Here is a 21,818-nt window from a genome sequence, read left to right as displayed (position 1 = left end):
TTAATGTTGTTATTACTTAGGTACTACATCCAAATGCAAATTAAACCCAAGGCGGATTTTGTCCATAGTTGGAGTGTCTGTGCCATAATGGTGCCATAGGATAGCAAGTCCTTAGAAGAAACATTTTTTAAGCATGAATGCTCGAAAGCATAAAGCATAGAACCTTCATAGAACTAACTGAAGTGTCCAGTCCAGAATAAGTGCCATTGTTGTTTACATAGACTAGAATATTATAACTGGATTGTTTACTTTGAGTTATTGTTATTGCTTATATTATAATTAAAATCAAAATTAGTATTTACATAAATACAATAAACAATTACTTCAAGAAAGTTTATCTTCAAGCCCTCTTTCGATCGTAGGTAGGTCAGATCGTAGGATATTTTCCATTATCCGGCCACGTTCCCTTGTTGAATCAGGTACCTAACTATGATCCCGAGCGACGATCTTGGCCCCACCTTCTGTTGCAAACATTTAAATTATTTAAAAAAAAATGTCTTTCTAAACTCTGATTAGTATTTATTTGGAGTAATTTCGTCATAACTTTGAAAAACCTTTTCAGGCCAAGTAGCGATTGAAGAACTTTAATATGATTTTAGGATACGTTATCGCAATCAGTACCATATTTGGAATCGGTAAGGGAAACTCACATACGAGTAGTATATTAATTTAATAGGACTTACCACCTACATTCATATAACATATAACGTATGCCGATAACATAGGAGAGGGACGGGCGGCTAATACAGCCTTTATGGGGCAAGTAGCAACCACAGAGAAAAAAATCACTACGTATCTAAGTAGTAATAAGATCCCCATTTGATAATGTGGCTAACACGGCAGGCATGGTTAACTGTACAACTACTACCTACTGGTTAATCATTGCTGACCATCTGATCCTAAAAAATAAGATTTTTTTAGGACTTGCAAGAAGTCGCTTGCGTGCATGCTATGTCAACAATTTCGTGGGCCCGGACGACCCTCAGTACTACCGACCACACTTCCCCGTGTGGTGCTCAAGACAAAACAATATACATCAACTATATTTTTCAAAAGATATAGAACACGAGGTGTTCGGTGATATTAACGAGGATGCGTACGTGTGCGCCAAAATAGAATGGAGTAAGTAAACATAAAAGCTACATTTAGTTGAATTTCAATTGACTACATACATGTATGACTTCATACACGTACGGTGAAAGATTCCTAAAAGTATACAGGTGGAGTTTTTAAAATAGCGATCCCTGATGATGAAGGGACCAGCTTCATCTGTTATAAATCCGGGGACGTGTGTGTGATGTGTGTAGCAGTGGTGTTTATGTGGATGTATCATGTGAGCTTGAGATCGCTATTTTAATAACTCCGCCTGTATACTTTTAGGCGCAGGCCACCGTACGTACATTTACAGTACATACGTGTATGACTTCATACACACAGTGTCACGGGCCTGGTCATCTGGAGCCATCCCCATAAACACCTACATCCAGCTCACCCTTGGCAGCAGTCACCGAAAGACGATAGGCTGTCCTTTCACCACGGTGTCGAATCCTAGTCCAGCGTTTGTGTTTCAAAAGATCAGCTATCTTTTAGTTGTTGTTGGAATCTGACAAACTTCCATAATATGGCCGGTCGATATTCTAACTAAACGCTTATCATACCTTACCTTACTTATTCCAAATTAAATTCTCAGTTTGGCAAAGGCACGAGCATGCGGTGAAGGTGGCGCGAGGTTGCGCGTTGGAAAGTGAGATGAGAGACGAGTGCAAACACATTCTTGCCTGGAAGCATATACATGGCTACGGTTACATCAATGGCTGCCACACGTGCAATCGCAACTGGTGCAACACGTCCGCTCGCACCGGCGGCTCAACGACAAAGGAACTGCTACTGCTGCTAATTTATCAAAATTTATGCCTGTTTCTGTTGAAAACATTTTTGCTATAAAATATATTTTTGTTTATATGTATAAGTATTTTTATTTAGTTCATTTAGTTTTAATTATTTAATTGACATCACCTTTATTTTATAAATAAAAAATAACGTAAGTAGGTATGTATATATAAGGTTTCTACATATAAATTTGTGCTACAAAATTAAAAAGATAACTTTTTTTCATTAAAAAGATTTATTGCCCAGTCAAAGGTAAAATGACTATAAACTAGATACAATTCTTAACATACATAAGCTTATATTCTTTATAGTAGTGATGATAAGGCATGGTGTGGTTGGAAGAATAACAACTATAGGTATATACATACCTTATATACTTACGGCTATAATATTAAACCAATCTAATGAGAAGGTGTTTGTGTTATAAACTATGTACTAGGTATTACACAAAAAGCTGGATTAACCGGATAACCGGTGTTTAAGATGGTAGTTTACACGTTTATGCACGTGTAAAATACCATATGTTGCTAAACATATTATTTTGTTTAACTTCTGTCTTTTTTGTGGTAAGACCGTAAGAATTTAATTAAAATGATTCTTCATTTTCGTCCTCATTAGCCTTTAATCAATCGGCCACTGCTTGAAATAGGCCATTCATAGGATACTTACATAAATTACATAAATACCTGTAAATGCATATAGTCAATTACATTTTTAAAACTTGAAGGTGTAAAAATTATATTGAATATAAAAAATTAAATCTAAGGATAGAATCCAAGGTCAGAGTTAAACTTATGTGTTAATAATATCAACCTTATGATGTATGTATTTATGATTGTATTTATATCATCATAACAATAAAACTTAAAATTATGTTTAGACTAAAAATTATATTATGGTAAAAGGCGACGATTCTTTTAATTAAGTATAATAGGGAGTACCTAAATATGTATAATATAATCACGAATTTTCATGTTATTGATTATAATATTTATCTATAAGTACATAATTTAAATATGTAGGTATTACATTCGAATTCAAGTCATTTATTAAAATAATCTTTCTAGTTGTTTTATACACAAAAAATCCCATTTAACAAGTCTCATAGAAATTATTTTTGATATTCAATAAAGTTGAAAACTAATACCTAAAACGTTTTACAGGATAATATATTTCTTATGAGGTGGGATATATTTTTAAAGGTATAAATGAACCATTTTAAAAAACCACTCATACAATGACATTTTATAAAATTTGGAATCCAAAACAAGATATATTTTAAGTTATGTCTAATAACATGACACAAATGTATAAGGCACGAGTGGGACAATTTTTTTTAAGATAAGTACGTTAAACACAACTTATGGGTCACAAACGAAATTATTTCATGTAGCTACACGTACACTTTGTAGAAATACAATATTTAATTTCAAACGAAATACACATGTAATTTTTTTTTTTTTTATAAACTCATGATGTAATTTTAAAATACAATAATGTAATTTAACTTTCATATTTGTAGGGTTGCGTGATTTAGAAGTGATCAACTTTGACAGCGACAGTGTTGAGCGTAGTGGTGGCGGGGAGCAGGATCTGGTCCCAGTCGGTGCTGAGATGGGCCTCGGTGTCAGTGGCCTTTATAGTGAGCCCTAGGGATGGGACTGCGTTGGCGCAGTGCGGCAGCCTGAGCGTGACCGGTCTGAGGAACACCAGGCCTTGGGGCCCGCACATCACTAAGGGAGAGAGCATTGCTTCACCTGCCAGGGAAATTATGTTGATTAGTTTCTAATTTTGGTGCGGGAATGAGCTAAGAATTTGTTTGGTTTTTTTTAATTTGATTATTTCTCATTTGATAACTTCATTCAATATGTATATACTTGATACAATTTAGAATTTACTTACAAAATATTCGTGATTCAGGTATAATTTATCAATCATCATTTAAATTAGTAGGTGAGTACTTAAATAGTTCTTTCATGTAGAAACTATCAATAAGTAATATTATTTTTATACTCACAGCTTTTGGAAAAGAAAAGTATTCATAGCTCATTCATATTGGATTATTAACATTTTAGAGTGCAATATTAACAGTGGAAGATGTTGAAAGGGTTTATAAGTATTTTAAATGAAAGGAGTGTTTGAAAATGCACACACAAACACATATCGCAACACACTGCAATATTAAATAGAAGCAAGCACAATATAAGAACATAAATACTTAAGTACACATAAATATGATATAAATAATAATTATTAGTACCAATATTAATAATCAGTGGACCTTATAATAATATAAGGCAAGAGTATGAAAATATGAAGTAAAGTAATTATATGTTTGTGATGTTTCGTACTGGCATTTGTATGAGAACACGAAAAGAATGGAACAAACTAGGTAAACTAGTTTTAGATAAAGGACTCTTAGTAATTTGACTGTGCCTATAGAGATAGGTAGCTAGCAGGAACAAGTACGGAAGCATGTCACAGTACAAAAGACAAAAATATGTCCTACTGCAAGGTCATAAAACAACTCTGGTGAAATCATTAATTAAAATCACGTTCCTACCATGCGCAATGGCAGGTCGCATTTTATATTTTAAGTTTAAATTTTGTATGTTGTGATTCTAAGAAATTATTTAATTCATACTATGGTTTCAAAATTGTATTAAGACCTTGAGATAGGATATCATCAAATCGTAATGCCCAACTATGTACAGTGCACAAGAATAGTCCAATGTTTGTTCCAACCTACATAGTTGGATGCACGTAGCATAGTCGCTGCCTTCGCCGCTCCTGCACTTCCTGAATCTCTAAGTACGAGTGGGTTCCGTAGAAGTAGCTGTGTAAACATAGTCATGGTTTACATGGATGATATGTTAGTCTTATGTCTTTATACAATGTGTGGTGAGGTGAGATTGTGCAGTTTATTTACACGTGAAATGTGAAGTTGATTATGAATTATGATAAATGGTGCAGTGAAATAAGAGTTTAATGTGCTGCCTTACGTTTATGCAGAGTGATGTATTTGCTTTGATGTGGGATGTGGAGTAATGGAATAAGTACTTTTATAAATATAATATGTTTTAGTGATACATATAGGTAAGTTAAGATAATAATAATGTTTTGGTTAATTTTAGATTAAAGATATAATACGCATGCGTTATAAAAATCCATGCAACATTCCGACTAATCTACATAGTTTCAACCGTCTAATGCCAATCAATTTCACACAATACTGCACAAAGGGCTTATAACTCTTTATAATATATTCATATCATATTAATATAACCCATTAGTATGTGCAGACTACGGCGCTACAGTGTTATAGCGTGCTTCGTTAAAACAAGCATTTACCGTTGTCCATATCGATGGGGGGCCCGCCCACTCGCTGGCTCAGCCTCGGGTCAGACACAGTAAAGTAAATCTTTTGCTTAATGCCGGGGGCAATCGCTTTGGGCGGAATTATCAAGGAAACTCCCCACTGCCTGTCTTCCAAAACCCCTCCTTCACTGTCGAATATTCCCCACGTCGTGTGAGGACTATCGGGCTCTACCGGTTTGCTCTCAGCTTCAGAAGTCTCAGTGACAGCTGATGCTTCTATGACGGTGTTTTGATTGTTGACGATTGTGGTGTCGTTTTGGTTAGCTGACACATTGTCGGAGGTGTCTTGGCTGTTATCCTCACTGCGTTCGGCTATATCTTCGCAGAACTTAACGGATCGGTTTGGTTTCACCGCTTTATTTTCAAGTTCTTGCGACGCGTAAGGAGTGCTTTGAGGTTTGTTCTCGAAATTCATGCTGCACTCTGACGCATAGTGCGTCTCCATTGAGGTAGTAGATTCGTAAGGTATCGGTGAAGTTGTGGCCTTAAGTGCATTAGAAATATGGTCCCCTTTACCATGCAATCTTGGAGCATAAATTGGCTCACCTTTCAACACGCTACTTTCTAGCTTTAACGATTTTTCTTTTTCTGAATCAGTTTGGGATTCTGTCAAGCGCAATTGGGAGAAATCTATTTCTTGGAATGTCTCATTTTCAGATTTAGCTTCATCTTCAGACTTGGGCTGGTATATAGGATCTCTTCTAGATAAGTGGTTAGCGTCACTGAGCTCGTACGGGCTACTTCTGGCACTATTATCCTGTGTACTAGGAGTGGCCTCCTTAGCCTCTTGGGTGGACTCATAAATAACGCTTTCCTTTAACTCTCTCTTAGACACATAGAGAGGTTCTCTTATTTTTTGTGAGTCACTATCATTAGCCTCTTTTCTAGTTTGATATATCATCTCCTTTTTAGCCTGATTTCTTTGTTTGATTATTTCTAACTTTTCTTCTAGCCTCACTCCGTAAGTTGATTCTCTACTAGCAAGAAGAGCTGCTTTCTGCGACAGAATCTCTTGTTTCGATACATAAGTGCACTCAGCTGATGCTGGCCTTACATTTTCCATGGACTGAGGCCCGTCGCAACAATGACTATCAGAACAACTAGACTTAACCTCGGATCTTGTGGCGTACGGTGATTCCGTTTGCCGCGTGCGAGCTGCCATCTCTGATCTAGACGAGTTTGGCGGCTCACTCATGCATTTACTCATGGGGGAAGATCTTCCCGGGAAATTTACTGGTGTCTGCAACCGTCGGTCTGACGACACACCGTACTGGTTTTCAGACCAAGAATTTGACGGGGGTTCGTAAGTCCTTTTCCCGTACAGAGGTTCTTTTGAAAATGAGCCTTCCATTCTTTGTTTCAACATTTCCTCTTTCGTGTTGTACGGCGATTCTGAAAATCTTTGCCTCAGCATGTCTTCTTTAGTCGAGTAAGGACTTTCCGTTACCATTCTCTGTCGCAACATTTGTTCCTTGCTAGAATATGGCGATTCGCTGTACTCAGAATTTTTTGACAATTCTTGCTTAGTTGCATAGGGGCTTTCAGTTAAGAATTCGCTTCTAGTAGCATAAGGATTTTCTCTCATACATTCTGCTCTAGTAGCATATGGATTCTCACGCGTACATTCCGCTCTGGTAGCATAAGGACTCTCTCGCGTACATTCTGCTCTTGTTGCATAAGGGTTCTCTCTCATACATTCTGCTCTTGTTGCATAAGGGTTCTCCCTCATACATTCTGCTCTGGTAGCATATGGGGGGTCCATTATAGGCATCGCTATAGTCTGACCGTATGGATTTTCGAAGCTTTGGTTGTTTACTTCGGAATGAGTTGCGTAAGGATTTTCAGTTGAAGTGTCATAGAGGGACGATGTGTAAGTCCTTCTTGGCTTCGGTATGGGGTCGTACACGATATGGTCTTTACTTTGGTAAACAGGCTCGGGAGGTAGAGGTTGCGTGGGGTAAAAAGGTTCGTGCTTCATTTGCTGTTGTCTTTGGTAGATCGGGTCTATTTTGGTAATCATATTAAAGTTGGTTTGACCGTAAATGCCTTTCTTGTTATATTCGATCATAGAGTTCTGTCTGCGGAGGAGGGGGGTAACTTTAGGTTCAGTTTCTATTTCGCACATGGAGTTTTGTCGTCGGAGACCTTTCATTACGGGTTTCGCGTCGTAATCCCTGACGGTACAGATGGCTCCGCTTCTGTCGTCACAGAACGAGCTCTGCCGCTTGAGGATGGGTCTGAGGACCGGTTTCTCACAGGAGGAGTTGCTGCGGTGCAACATCTGGTTCCTAATGTGGGTGTTTCTCATGTGCACGTCCCCTAAATCCGACTTCTCCCTTCGGAGCATCGGCATGTGTTGGATGACTGGTCTCTGTTGCAAGTCGCTTTCGCATAGAGACTTTTGCCGCGAGACCTTCGATTTAGATTTCGATCGGAATAGGTCGAGTACTGCGTTTTTAATGAACGACGGCTTTTTGGATAGTTTCTTTTTAGTTTTGGGAGAGAATGTCTCGTCGCGCTCCACGCTCGAGTTCATGGCGTCGGCACTGCGGAACCCACAACCAACCCTCGTTACTCAACTAGTTTATAAGGACATCTCAGATAAAACAATTTAAACCAGTAATAAGTTTATTGGATGTGACATTGTCATTTTGGATTCAACTAATGTATAATTTACAGAATATGATTGTATGAGATGAAATTGAATCATCTAAAATGTCCAGATGAAGTGGCTACTTTAAAAAGTGAATTTTGTGATTCTGTAAAAGGCATATTGAAATAAAAGTCAAATGTGAAATGGTCATGAATGATAGTAAATATGATGAACATTTTGTATGATGTAATAATAAACATATGAGGTTTATTTATGGGAAAACTGAAATTTAGCAAGTAAACTTTGGATTAAAAGAGGAAATAAGATCAGAAAAGTGAAAAGAGAAAGAGATGCAAGACAAATTATTTCAATATGCTTTTGTTTTTGCACTAAAATGCAGACACGCACTGCCAATCATTTCGTATCAAACAAGTCTAAATACAGCTAAGATATTATTACATTGTTATGTCAAATATTACAATTTACACAACGCCCCGATAAAGATAATATGTTACATAATATGTATATGTTTACAACCACATACGCAACCAAGTCTAATAAAGTTTTCGATTGGACCAACACAACCGCACTGAAAAACTTCCAATCTATAAGGCGCTTTCGCTATTTCTTTAGACTAAAACAATTTCTTTGAAAAATTTAGTTCAATATTATGTAACTTTCTGTTTGGGGACTAGTGGCTATAAATATTCTCAAAGATAGGCAGGTTTGTCTCAATCGAAAACGCTAAATAAATATGTAGTGTGGCCCAAGACATTTGTTAGTCGATTGTGAAGCGATGAGTGTTTGCATGTTAGAGCAAATTGTACAAGGGCTGGCTTTACAACAATGGGACAACGAATTTCTGAACGAATTTATCACACATGCACTTTTAGATTTTCAGTTTTTAATAAAAATTTTTGCTGACAAGGGTTTTTTTATCAAAACATTTTGGTCATAATGGTGGATTTATTAAGGATGCCTTACCTTAAATTATGCATATGCTGCGGTTTTCTGTACAGCTCAAAGGCTGATCCCCTCTGCTCTCTGCTGCCGGCCAAATCTGAAAGTAACATACTTACAGATCAATTTGTGACTTAATTGATAATTTTTATGGCCATAGACGCCATTGAAGTTAATTCAGGGCAGTCTTTTAAAGTTGTCTTAATTTTTTTTCCATCTATTAAATATGTAGTAAAAAAAAATATTACTTTAATACGTAGCAGATTGATTTGATTCCCTATACAAAAGAGTTCAACGCATAGCGAAAGCGCAGTGTGTTTTATTTGATAATAAACTTTTGTGAACACAGTCTTTTGTCATTTGTTTCATCTTTGTGAGACATGCTGCAATCTTTATGTATTATGATGCACACTAGTCAACAAACGATTATCTGGCCAATCCTTTCGCAAACCCTCTTTCCTTTGACAAACCTGAAGGTGCGGCTTGATTGAGTGCGCCACGCAAAGTGTAAACGGGCGCTTGACGCCGCTCGTCAAAGTTTACGCGATCAATCAATAATTGTTGGTTATACAAGCCGCGCCGTGTATACGGGCAGGCTGATTGCCACGGACAGCTTGGCTCGGCTGGCGCTAGCATGCGTCGTTGAACCGCACCTTAAGATATACACTCACGAGGCTCATTGCGAGGTTATATTTGTAATTGACTCGCGACTTGACTTTTTATAGTCTAGCCAAGCATTTCGTCATGGATCGAACTTGAAGTTCAAGTTCGCTCTCAAGTGTGGCCGTAGTATAAGAAGAAGAAGAAGAAGCATGCAGTATAGTTACCGATGAGATGCGGGTTGTGCGGCAGGTGTATGGCGCGGTGGTGCGGCGGCGGGCCGGAGTAGGGCGGCGACTGGGGACCGCCCGGCGGGGCGCCGTACATGTTGGGCTGTTGTTGCTGCTGTGGAAGGAAATGGTAGTTTAGTTTGTGTAAGGCTCCCTACGCACGGGTAGCGCCTAGATTCTAGCGACTCAAAGAATGAAAGAAAATTCATTTATTCCTAACACACACAGAAACAACACATACATTTACAAGAAAAGGTTAAAAAGTAAAAAATATAAATATAAATGAGCATGAATGTTGGTTTTCGGTGCCGAAATGGGAATAATTAGCGAGTAGCTTAGTAAAACAAACGTTCTCAAAACTTTACGATCGGCCGCATTGAGCGCTTAGCGACTGGATAGTCGCTTAGCGTGTATCAATGGGGCCGTTCACGAAGATTCTAGAACGTTTGCTTTACTGAGCTACCTACTCGCTTGGTGAATCGCTACGCGCTAGGCGCTAAGTGAGCCACAGAACGGCATCATAATAATCGACACAGTTCTTAAAATCTGCAAGCTGAACTGTTCACCACACTAGTCTCGGTCTCGTTTCGAGAATTCTTTTACCCAACTGCTTCACATTTATGTTCTTTAGTTAAAACAACCGGCCCACTGCCACTTCAGTTTGTAAATTTTGAGTTAGCAGTGAGTATGTTTATTACGGAGATTTGTTTTGCTTGTTTAAATTGTCGGCAGCGACGGCAAAAATGTTGTTATGGAAAAACAAAAGAAAACAGCTCCACGATTGGCATATTTGGGCATCAGAGAAGTGAGAAGATATATTGGTAAGATTTATGTAAATATTGTTAGTATTTTATGTAGCTATAGTATTTATGGTTTATTTAGATATACATATTATCAATAGGTTATTCTACTTAGCCATAAGGCCGCCTATTGATCATTGTTATGTTTTGTTATTGAGGTTAACCAATAAAATTATAGATAGATAGATACATAATTCTTTATTTCACACACACAGAAATTACAATAGAATATGCACAACATAGACGATACAAATGGCGGCCTTATTACTAAGAGTAATTTCTTCCAGACTACCTCGGTAATATTCTATTCTATTCTATTCTACATTATACTGAGAAGGCTATTATGGATTATTGGATTGGATTAATTACCTGTTGTGGATGGTAGTTGTGCGGCGGCGGCTGGTACCCGTAGGGTGGGTACATGCCATTACTGGGCTGGCGGCCTGGAGACTGCGCTGACGCCTCCACTGACTGTTGAATGAAGACATGTGTTAGTAGAGTTGTTTGTTAGGTCTATACTGTTCTGAACATGATTGCTATTCCTATAGTATTTTATACTTAACAGCGTTTGACAGCCTGTAAGGATAAAGGAACTAAAGTGGATGACTCCATGACATTTTAAAGGGCGATCTAGGCAATTAACCCAGGCATGGTCATTCGAGCCGGATAAATATATAGCTCTTGCTAGCTACTCACTCCATTCCTATGATGGTGGCTATCTTATCTAACTAAGCCTTTTCATGACGGTCCTCCCAGCCGGATAATAATTGTCAAGTAATTAAGGTCACTCACTCCATTCCTATGATGATGAGGCGCGTCGGGCGCGCGGTAGTGCTTGGGCTTGGGCGGCGACACCGGCTTGTAGGCGGCGGGCGGCTTGAGTAGACGGACCAGACAACCAATCAGCGTGGCAGTAAGGGAACTAAGCCTTTTATGGTCCTTCGAGCCGGATAATACCAAGTAATTAAGGTACTCACTCCATCTAGCCGGATAATATCAAGTAATTAAGCTACTCACTCCATTCCTATGATGATGGGGTGCGTCGGGCGCGCGATAGTGCTTGGGCTTGGGCGGTGGCACCGGCTTGTAGGCGGCCGGCGGCGCCGCGCGGCTCGCGTAGTCCGCTTGCGACGCCGAGTTTGTGCGGGTGCTGGGAGGATAAAGTAAATACTGTATAACAATTGATTTCTCAAGTTGATTGTATGTGAGTATTTGATCATATAAAGGCACACAGAATACATTGGTCCGGTCACTAATGGGAGAGGATCGACGTCAGCGATTGCGTCACGATGGCGTGATATCGTGCTATGAGGCGACCGATTTGCGAGTCCCTGCACAGGACCAAGGAAAATTGCGAGTAATCAGAGGCCAAGCATACAACATTTGGGTCGGAGTAATAATGACCACCTATTATTTCCCCTCTTGTAGCTTACAATCATCTGCAAAGCGCGCTACTGGATGCGATCTATAGCCTACCGCATCCAATCCCCTCAAAAATAAGCGACTTTCACCCCTTGGGTAACAACAAAGTACTTTTGCAACACTCTGTACATACCTATACTTGGCGTGGTCGGTGGGGTGCTGCGCGGGCAGCGAGGGCCCTCGCTGGTGGTTCGGTGCGTGAGGACTGGCGCCGTTGGTCATCAGTAGCTATAGTGTATACCGGATTAACGGATAAAATCGGCCATGGACCTTTGTGCCTACCACAGAAACAAACTCAACTAGCTGACAGCGTGGCTGTAACGCAGCACTTAGGCAGCAACCACATAGCAGTGACAGAAATGCATGGTAAACGATATAAAATTTGTCGTTTACTTTTGACGCTAATATAATATTAGGAGGTCAATTACCGTTTTATCCGTTGATCCGGCGCTACGCTCAGGCGCCAAACCCCGACTCGGGGACTAAATAAGCGACTTTCACCCCTTGGGTAACAACAAAGTATTTTTGCAACATCCTGTATATATACTGTAACACCCTGTACATACCTATACTTGGCGTGGTCGGTGGGGTGCTGCGCGGGCAGTGAGGGCCCGCGTTGATGGTTGGGTGCGTGAGGGCTGGCGCCGTTGGTCGCGGGCCGCGGGTTCGAACGCACGTAGTCTGACGATCTGTGGGTGAGATGGTAGTGTTACTGACAGTTTCTATATCTCTATCTATCCATAACTGGTAGTTACTTTCATACGATTTTGACATAATCCAAAGTAACAATCTGTCAAAATCGTATGAAAGTAACTACCAGTTATAGATAGATAGAGTTATAGAAACTGGCCGTTAATGGGGGTTAGTTTTGCCAATATGGTTTTGTAGTTTGGGATAGGAAAGTTTTAGGATTCCGTAAGTATTAAGTAGATGGTTCACATCGTTATAATAATATACGGAAGTGTGTGATAGGCAAGAAAGGTCTATCTCTTATTTTGTCACTTTCTACAATGCCTCTGAATCTTCCCGCTTTATATAGCCATTTAGACAGGGTGGAATTTTCACAATAGACTGTAAGATGAAAATGTTTGCGTTGTGGCTAGACACTTATCTCTATTGCTGACTGTACTGCCGGCACATGGCGCCTGGTTCCTACAGTGAGTACATTACCTGTACTCGGGTACACAGTGAGTACATTACCTGTACTGCGGGTCGTGCACGCGCGTGTACTCGAGCGAGTGCGCGGCGTGCTCGGCGGGGGACTGCCGGCACATCGCGTTGGGGTTCGGCGGCGGGGGCGGCTCGAATTTACTGTAGATAAGAAAATGATCAAGAATAGCAGCATACGCAATAAACATATAATATTATACGAGTATCTATACAAGAGACATAATTGTAAAGTCTATTATTCAAGATTGTAACTGCAGATACTGTGATGGTTAGGAGCGCTTATTGAATATGTTGAATAATGGCCACCGGACTCATATTATCTTGCGATTCATGTAACGGCCGCCATTTTCGTTTTATTTCTTTATCTACGCTAACAAGCGTAGAGATAAACCAGACTTATAGTCGCTCAGCTCAGCTCTGACAACTTTTCTAAAAGGCCGCATTAACTACGTTACGTATTATAAGAATAATAAACAGATAAACTTACCCGGGAGTAGCCTTGAGATCATCAGGCGCGTTGGGCCCGAGCCGCGCCGCGCCCGGCTCCGGGTAGTTGTAGGACGTGCCGTCGTACGAGTGCTGGAAATAATAAAAAAAACATATAACTACGAGGTACATAAAATGACTATTGATATTTACGGATATTATTATACTCTAGTATATTCTAGTGCCGCGATTACGAGTAGTGTTCCGCCCATTATTAATCAACACACATTTAGATCGTGACTCGGTTAGTGTTGTGTTCCCATGGGGTTTTATGATAGGCCCTCAGGGGTTCTGCGAGACGGTTTCGGCAAGGTCAACGCCAGGATTCCGGCAAAAACATACGAACAAAAAAGCGGAACCCTTAGGGAGAAATATTAACCGCTGCAATAACGTGCGTCGCCAGTTTTTGCAATATTCCATTCGCCCCCGCACCCTGGTTCCTCCACAAATGAGCAGAAAAACATTGGGCACCCATGTTCCTCACCTCAAGTTTTATAAGTTAGGTGACCCCTCTTTGCTTTTTCATGTCTGTTTTTATCACCTGAGCCATTCTTCACTTAAAGCCTCAGTAAACAAGTACAGGTACACATATTATACTTACAGAGTTGTTCATCATCTTGTATCGGTCCTCGCCGCCCTCCTTGGGGGCGCCAAACAGACGCTCTTAGGGGCGCCAAAAAGACGCTCTTGGGGGCGACAAACAGACGCTCTTGGGGCGCCAAACAGACGCCGCCCTCCTTGGGGGCGCTAAATAGACGCTCTTGTGCGTTGGGGCGGGCCGTCACAAGTAAAGGTATACTTACAGAGTTATTCATCATCTTGTGCTGGTCGAGCGAGGCCTGCGGCGGCGCCATGCTGACGGGGCGCGGGGCGGGGAGCTCCTCGCCGCCCTCCTTGGGGGCGCCAAACAGACGCTCTTGGGGGCGACAAACAGACGCTCATTCGCGCTGGGGCGGATCGTCACAAGTAAAGGTATACTTACAGAGATGTTCATCATCTTGTGCCGGTCTAGAGAGCCCTGCGGGGGCGCCATGCTGACGGGGCGCGGCGCGGGGGGCTCCTCGCCGCCCTCTTTGGGGGCGCCAAACAGACGCTCTTGGGGGCGCCAAACAGACGCTTTTGCGCGCTGGGGCGGGCCGTCACAAGTAAAGGTATACTTACAGAGTTGTTCATCATCTTGTGCCGGTCTAGAGAGCCCTGCGGCGCCGCCATGCTGACGGGGCGCGGGGCGGGGGGCTCCTCGCCGCCCTCCTTAGGGGCGCCAAACAGACGCTCTTGCGCGCTGGGGCGGGCCGTCTGTAAGGAATATTGGTGTTAGTCGTAGGGTACGATAAATCGATGAGTTTTTTTTTACTTTATTTCTGTCCAGATAGGATTGGAGTTTAAACCGTTGTCGGTTAAAAATAGCCTTTTTCGAGTGAGTTTACCTATTTACACTGCAAATGCCTAGGTACATTCATATACCACAACTGTATAAAGTGGTCGATGTTGAAAATAGGAATCCTAGTAGTGGGGACCATTGCTTGTCACTCGAGAACGATTTTACGGCAAAATTATATCGGTTCTTCAGCAGATAAGACCCAATCCGTGCAATTTCGATAATATAAATATCCATAGGTATCTCACACGTAGGTTTTGCTGAAGTGGTGGCCAAGCAATTTTAATTTTAAAAAGTTGTAGAACATAATATTTATTTATTTAGTTAAGTTGTTGAGTGTTTTTGGTCAAAAAACTCACTGTTTTTCTGCACCCTTTTTTAAACACCCCATAATATACAGGGTGTTAACTAGAATGCGTTTGAGCGGGAAATGGGGGTTAGTATTAGTCTAACCAAGCACGTTTCTAAGAAAAATAACATCAGAATCTCGAATATTTATGTTTAAAGTCTAAAGTAAAGTGGAAAGTTTTACCTTAATCAAAAACATGGTCACCCTACACAAACACATAACCAATGAGACATTCGATTGCAAAAGAACACACACTGTAAATTTGTTATCAACTTCACTTTTCATAATTTATTTGATGTAACTATGATTGTAATTAATTACACAGTAGGTAATAACAATTATTAAATAAAATTGAAATTATTCATGGTGATTAATGACATACTAATCAACAATTATAGTGTGACAAACTTATCTGTTCCGGTGAGAGCGAACTAAATTGATCCATATCTCATTACTTACTAATGAATTGTATATTGTAAATGATTACATGGGTTTATTAACACCGCAAGAGCGAATTAACAATACGAGCAAACTTAAAATCTTATAGAATTAAGAAATATTAGTCATTTATGTGAGCTGTCACCGGAACAGATAAGTTTGTGGCACTGTAAACAGCTGATGTGCATAAAGTTTCATAGATCGTACAGAATATAATTTATGACTTTCTAGGAGCTCAGAACAATAATTAAACCTTTTTACTCAGAATAAGGTAAGCGTTTAGTATTCACGTATTCACCCTTGATACTCACCACGTTTTATTTTTCTTTTATTACCTAAAGATGCGTACAGACCGGCCCAACGAACGCCCACCGATGGACATTTATCATACATAATACAGGGGCAGATTGAGCAACGAAGGTCAACAAAACCCGTTCGTTGGCGTTCGTTTGGCCGGTCTGCACGCAGCTTAAGATAAAAGACCACAATGCATAACAGGATGATAACAGGGTCTACTTCAATGACGAATTGGTTTACTTACAGTGAAACTATAAAGTCCTGAAATTAATGTTTGAGGAACTAAAATTTTCAGGTGCCTGGCACCATTAGAAAAGAAACATAAAAGTCATAACAATTGTTTATGTCAATAGGCGGTTGGCTGTTTTTTTGAATTTTCTTATTAATATAAGGATAATCTAGATAAAAGCAACAATTTACGCTTGGTTGCAATTAAGAAGATGAACAAAAATATTCGTAGTCAAGCTAGAGAAGCTATTTATCGAGTTTTTATACAATGTTTAGCGGAACATCAAGCTGGACACATTTTGTCGAATTTGGAGGATGTTTACGCCCTTACAGCGTCTATGACGGGTATGTAGCACTGTACAAATTGTAATAACTCATTGTTTATTAGTACCAACGCTTCATTTATCGATAAACCTAAGTTTAGAGCCCAAGTCGAACATTGTTTACATACCACTGATTGTAGGTTTCATCTGGTTTCAGTTGAGTCAAACCTTAACATTTTGATACTTGAAGATATATTTTTTGTTTACTTACTATATTCTAATTTTTAATTCCGCGGAATTCTGACATTTCATTAGTGATACCACTAAAAAAGCTCTTAACCGAAAAAAGGTAAAATTTGGATCCATTTAAGGGCAATATTTTTTGAAATGTTTTCATAGAAAAACATAAATCTAAATATTTACTTGCTCAAGTGAAGTAGGTAATACAAAAATAACAAATATTTCAATACTAGCTGTTGCCACGAGCTTCGCTTCAACTTAATTAGTTTTCCCGTGGGAATTCCGCGATAAAAAGGCTACTTTTTATCGCGGAATTCTCTGGATTAACACATAAGCTATTATGTGTTAATCCAGGGTGTCAGCTAAATCCAATCCAAATTTCATTAAAATCGGTTCAGTTGTTTTGATGTGAAGAAGTAACAAAGGTACACACATACATACATACACACATACTCACAAACTTTCGCATTTATAATATTAAGTAAAATCACGACTCACGACCATTGTATCGAATTAATTTTAATTACTTTATTTTATTATTTAGCATGGCATCACTTGCTACTAAACTCAGGGATAACAAACCTTTTTAATCGATTTCAAATAAAAGGTTCTCAATTCAGTAAGTACATAATATGTTCGGTAGGTATATATATCTCGGAAACGATTGATCCGATTGTTACTATTCTTTTTAGAGTTCCGTACCTGAAAAGGGAAAAAGGATCCCTTATTGTTGTCCGTCTGTCTGTCACCACCCTTTTTCTCAGAAACGGTTAAAGATATGAAGCTAATATTTCATATAGATGTACATAATGACGACCGAATGGCGTAGTGGTTAGTGACCCTGACTACTGAGCCGAAGGTCCCGGGTTCGATTCCCGGCTGGGGCAGATATTTGTTTAAACACAGATATTTGTTCCCAGGTCTAGGATGTGCCCGTAAAATGGCAATAGGCCCGCCCCCTATTACATTGGGACTAACAGAACACTCTGGCGAAAAGTGGGTGCAACAATGCACGTCTGCCTACCCCGCAAGGGAGTACATTAGTACAAGGCGTGAGTGTGTGTTAATAATTAATAATGATGAAATTAAAAGGAAAAATATCTCAGGTAAGTAGACTTGTACGGAACCTTCAGTGCGTGAGTCCAACTGGCACTTGGCCGGTTTCTTATCGTTGACCTTTCGCGTTGTGATAGTTTGTTGATTTTTATAAACGTTATGGAGCCACAACCTGGCCCTTCCCAGGAAGCGGCCCCATCTAACAGAGCACAAGTGTCAGACTTTCTCTCTCCCAGAAAGAAGCGTCCTCGTGGTTCTTATGCGCCTAACGTAAAGACCATCATTCTAAATATTTAAAAATATAATATAGAAAATTGTCCGGATACAACTGATGTTCAGACTCGTATTGAAAAAAGTACCCAGCCAAAAAAGGTTTGTGATCTCTGACATGTCAAAAATGGATAACTGTCAGAATTCCGTGAGATAAAAGATTAGAGATTAAATTCACATTGTGTGAATTTAGGGGGCATTGTGTAACTCAAAAAGATTTTTTTATTTTATTTTATAGTTATATCGGACCAGCGTGCCAAAGAGGGCAAAATATGGAATATTTCTAACTCCTGGAAGAAACTGAACTGGCCGTCCAAAAAGAGAAATTGATGTCTTTACTCTGTGTGCCCTTCGTCAATAGATCCAGTTTTTTTATACAGTTGTAATAACGTTATCTAAATAAATATTTATTGGTTTCACTATTAGCCTTCATATTAACACCTTCTAGCTTGTATAAGAGCTTTTTTGTGGATGGTAAGTTGTTTTTATAATACATAAATAGGTAGGAAGTTAACAGGCAAAATTTCAAGTATCAAAGTCAGTTATGTTTCGCTATATAGGGTTGCTACATGAAAGATAGCAGTGCCCTCATTTAATTTCAGGACTTTATAGTTTCACTGTACACTCGCTCATCTCGATTTGTGTTGTGTACTTGCGATTGAGACGTCTTTGATGACGAATAGTACGGAAATCCTCATAATAAGTATGGCCTCACTTTGAATACCAGTAGAATAATAACAATCTCGCGTATCATAACCATCGAGTATTTATGATAGTCATTACCTTCTCTGTGGATCTAGTCTGTCAGTCAGTCATTGTTGTTTACTTGTTTACAATCATTTTTTACAACTATTACCTAAAAGGGATTTCTATCTTTTGATTACCAAGCCTTGTTCCTCATCTCGTTTTATGTTGTGCTGTGCTGTGAATACGTGTGACCTATGTTATGCAACTCACCTGCGCATTATGTCTGAGCGCGTGCGGCGGGCGCGCGGGCGGCGGCGCGGGCAGCAGCACGCCGCCGGCCGGCCGGGTCACCGCGCCCGCGCTGCGCGGCGGCAGCTCTGGAACTTCAACGTGTGGAGTTACGCTACTGTTGTGGTGGGTTACTGTGCTTTCTTTTTATAATACATATAATATATTACCATAATCTTTAGTTGCACCAAAAAAATAAAAATACAAAAATAAAACTTAAAAATAAAAACAGTACAAAAAGGCGGCCTTTTTGCTTATATCAATCTGACAAACAATAATATAATGGGAAAGGAAAGCAAAAAAATATTCCAATATCAGTAATGAGCAAATAACATTTAACGATGCGCTCATACAAAATAGATAAGTATACCAAGTATAAAGTGATGATGGCTAGATTGATTGATAAACAGCTCCGACAACACCCACTTTGGATGTTGCGAAATTAATCCTTTCAGATTTTATACCATTTAGCTTTAAATAATCACAGTCATTACAATATCTTCAACATCATGTAACTATAAGCTTATTTTATATAAGTGACCACTATATCCCATTCCACGGGGAAAGACATCTGATACAAACAAAAACTACCCTTATTCGAATGTAATAATGTCTTTCCCCGTGGAATGGGATATAGGCAAGCGTGTACCTGTGCCATACAGCGGGCTCTGCGGCGGCGAGGTCATGGGGCTGCGCTGGTAGGCCGCCTCTGGACCGATGTTCTGAGCACTCTGGCTGTTCTGCTTCAGGCCCGTGCCGTTGGTGGCCGCGAACCCGTACTTGCTGTCGCCGTAGCTTTGCTGTAGAGGTTAGTTTGGAGAGGGTTTAGTGTGAGTTTTGTGGGCAATAGGTAGGAGACGTTGGTTAGGAATCATCGGTCAAAGGTTTTAGTGTAATGTTTATAGTCTAGAACTAGTGAAAGGTTATGTAAATGTTGTAAATCAAAAGGTCACAAAGACAAAAACAAAAGCGACACTAAAGCATTGACAAACAGATAATTTGTAGACATAGGAATCACCAGAGATTATGGTTATGAAATAATATAAAAAGACCTTAAGACCCTAAAGTTATTGACTTATATGTAATCTGTGGCTAAATAATTAAAAGGTCACCCTTGTCAAATATGGCCTATTCTACAGACTTTACTATAGAACAAGTTACCCTAACATCAATGAAATATGAAACAAACAGAACAAACCGTATAAGGCGGCGGCACCGCGTCCCCCATATGATTCAACTCGTCATCGCGGTCCATATTGTCTTGAGTCGTGGCTATGGACGGGTCCGAAGAACTCTTGACAAGTCTGGGCGCCGGCGGAGGACTTAGATCCAGGTCACTCTCAGGACTGGACGCGTAGGACAACCTGTTCTCGGTACTCGAAGACATCGAGAACAAAAAGTCATCGGACAAGGGCTCCGGACGCTGTTGACGGCCATTTTGAATTCCCGCCATTTTGTTGTTGTAGCAGCCATTTTGTTGTCGGGGTGGGTATGGAATGGGGTGAGACACACATGAATGATTGCAGTCAACACGTTACAAAAATCAAACGGTTTTTTAGCGGTTCGGTGATTAATGGGACAAACACGGTTGCACAAATTTAAAACTTTGAGTTTTCTGTGATATTTATGTGGGTAGGTATGTCAATATTTTAGATATTTATTAAGTTAGTTAGTGATTTAAGCTTAAATTTGTGCAAACCATAAGTGGTATTTTACACTGGTACAATGGTTGATAAAATAATAAAATCACACTTTGCCACAAGGGTGATAAATAAACAACAATCAAAAGCATTCAAGCAACAACATGCAGCCAATATACAAATATAGTAAATAAAGTAAAAATAATACTAAACTACCGAGTTAATTGTGCTTTTAATACTCCCTACAAATAATGGTAACTAGGAAAGACTAGCATACTTTAATTAATTTAAACAAAGCCCAAATGATGTTCAGAAACCGGTTTCTGAAGACCGGAATTAACGTCTCTTTCCGCCTCATTTTTAGCATCATCGGTTAGTTTTTCATCCAACTTGAGACTGGGCATGGATAGATTTCTACTTCTGCTCAAAGACCTTTCAGATACTGTTGGCAGAGTCTGCACGTCTCTGAATCTACCCGGGTCGACCGATGGGCGCTCGTTGCATCTACAGTTCGGAATCCTACAAATTTGCCTCAAAGGTTTATCTTTAAACAAGGCAGACTTAAGCGCAATGTCTTTCTGAACTCGTGCTTTCCAATCCGAAGTCTCTGATACCTTTTCGACATCGTTTTCTTTGGGGAAGAAAGCCGAGGCCGGCCTAAACTGATCCGTCATCGGGACAACCGACGACGGTCTTTGCAGTTTCTGAACTGGTGACTTGGAAGAAGTTTCCAGAACGCTGTAAGGTCTAAACGACATTGGCTGATACGGGGCTTTGTTGAATATCTGCGACAGTTCCGGACTGGCGTTAATTCTGGCTGTTAGTTTAGGACTTATCTTCCTGTTAAGCATATTCTGGTTTCTGTCGAACGGGTTGTTTAAGTATCGGTTATTCATAAACTGGTTAGTGAATGCGTAGTTATTAATGTTATTGTTCGAGCTAGGGGTTAGAGTTTCAGCGTAGTAATACGGGACATTGTTTCTGTTAGTGTCGAAAGCTTGTTCATTGCGTCTAGTAGTGTTAGGTGCGTGCGAGCGTGATAGAATGGTTCTAGGGTTCTGTGGGTAGGTGTTGATGGGGTAAGAGATGGGGTAGAATGCGGGGTAAGGGGAGGGGGGTATGGGGAAGTAAATGTCCGACACCATTTCAACGTGC

At 40.0% G+C, this 21,818-nt stretch overlaps 2 protein-coding genes across 15 annotated transcripts in view; one reads left to right on the top strand and one right to left on the bottom strand.

Moving 5' to 3' along the window:
- The first annotated feature begins 217 nt into the window (after positions 1-217).
- LOC105382663 lies at positions 218-1,964 on the top strand. 2 transcript variants are annotated; one of them, XM_011552584.3, is made up of 4 exons: positions 218-362; positions 563-635; positions 922-1,122; positions 1,691-1,964. In XM_011552584.3, exons 2-4 carry the CDS (start codon positions 590-592, stop codon positions 1,942-1,944), a joined length of 501 nt encoding a protein of 166 aa, XP_011550886.3. In that variant the 5' UTR covers positions 218-362; positions 563-589; the 3' UTR covers positions 1,945-1,964. The 2 variants fall into 2 exon arrangements, with proteins under 2 accessions (XP_011550886.3, XP_048478092.1); XM_048622135.1 differs by having other exon boundaries at positions 227-419.
- A 142-nt stretch (positions 1,965-2,106) lies between these two features.
- LOC105382662 (tight junction protein ZO-1) overlaps positions 2,107-21,818 on the bottom strand; it is an 82,046-nt gene continuing 62,334 nt past the window's right edge. For 5 of the 13 annotated variants that reach the window (XM_048622221.1, XM_048622224.1, XM_048622226.1 and 2 more), the window contains 13 exons: positions 20,222-20,446; positions 19,673-19,823; positions 19,006-19,118; positions 14,691-14,825; positions 13,531-13,622; positions 13,074-13,184; positions 12,440-12,562; positions 11,469-11,601; positions 10,821-10,922; positions 9,649-9,766; positions 8,846-8,921; positions 5,242-7,814; positions 2,107-3,647 (listed from right to left, as the gene is read on the bottom strand). In XM_048622221.1, coding sequence (XP_048478178.1) covers positions 3,424-3,647; positions 5,242-7,814; positions 8,846-8,921; positions 9,649-9,766; positions 10,821-10,922; positions 11,469-11,601; positions 12,440-12,562; positions 13,074-13,184; positions 13,531-13,622; positions 14,691-14,825; positions 19,006-19,118; positions 19,673-19,823; positions 20,222-20,446 — 4,176 coding nt within the window. In that variant the 3' untranslated portion in view covers positions 2,107-3,423. Of the gene's footprint in view, positions 3,648-4,635; positions 4,727-5,241; positions 7,815-8,845; positions 8,922-9,648; positions 9,767-10,820; positions 10,923-11,468; positions 11,602-12,439; positions 12,563-13,073; positions 13,185-13,530; positions 13,623-14,690; positions 14,826-19,005; positions 19,119-19,672; positions 19,824-20,221; positions 20,447-21,818 lie in introns of all 13 variants that reach the window. The other 8 variants (XM_048622223.1, XR_007266490.1, XR_007266491.1 and 5 more) reach the window with 8 other exon arrangements.

Source organism: Plutella xylostella, chromosome 7 (assembly GCF_932276165.1).
Source record: "Plutella xylostella chromosome 7, ilPluXylo3.1, whole genome shotgun sequence".
In the NCBI taxonomy this organism is placed as follows: Eukaryota; Metazoa; Arthropoda; class Insecta; order Lepidoptera; family Plutellidae; genus Plutella; species Plutella xylostella.
The sequence above is the reverse complement of the archived record's forward strand: the minus strand, read 5'-3'. Positions and strand labels throughout refer to the sequence as shown.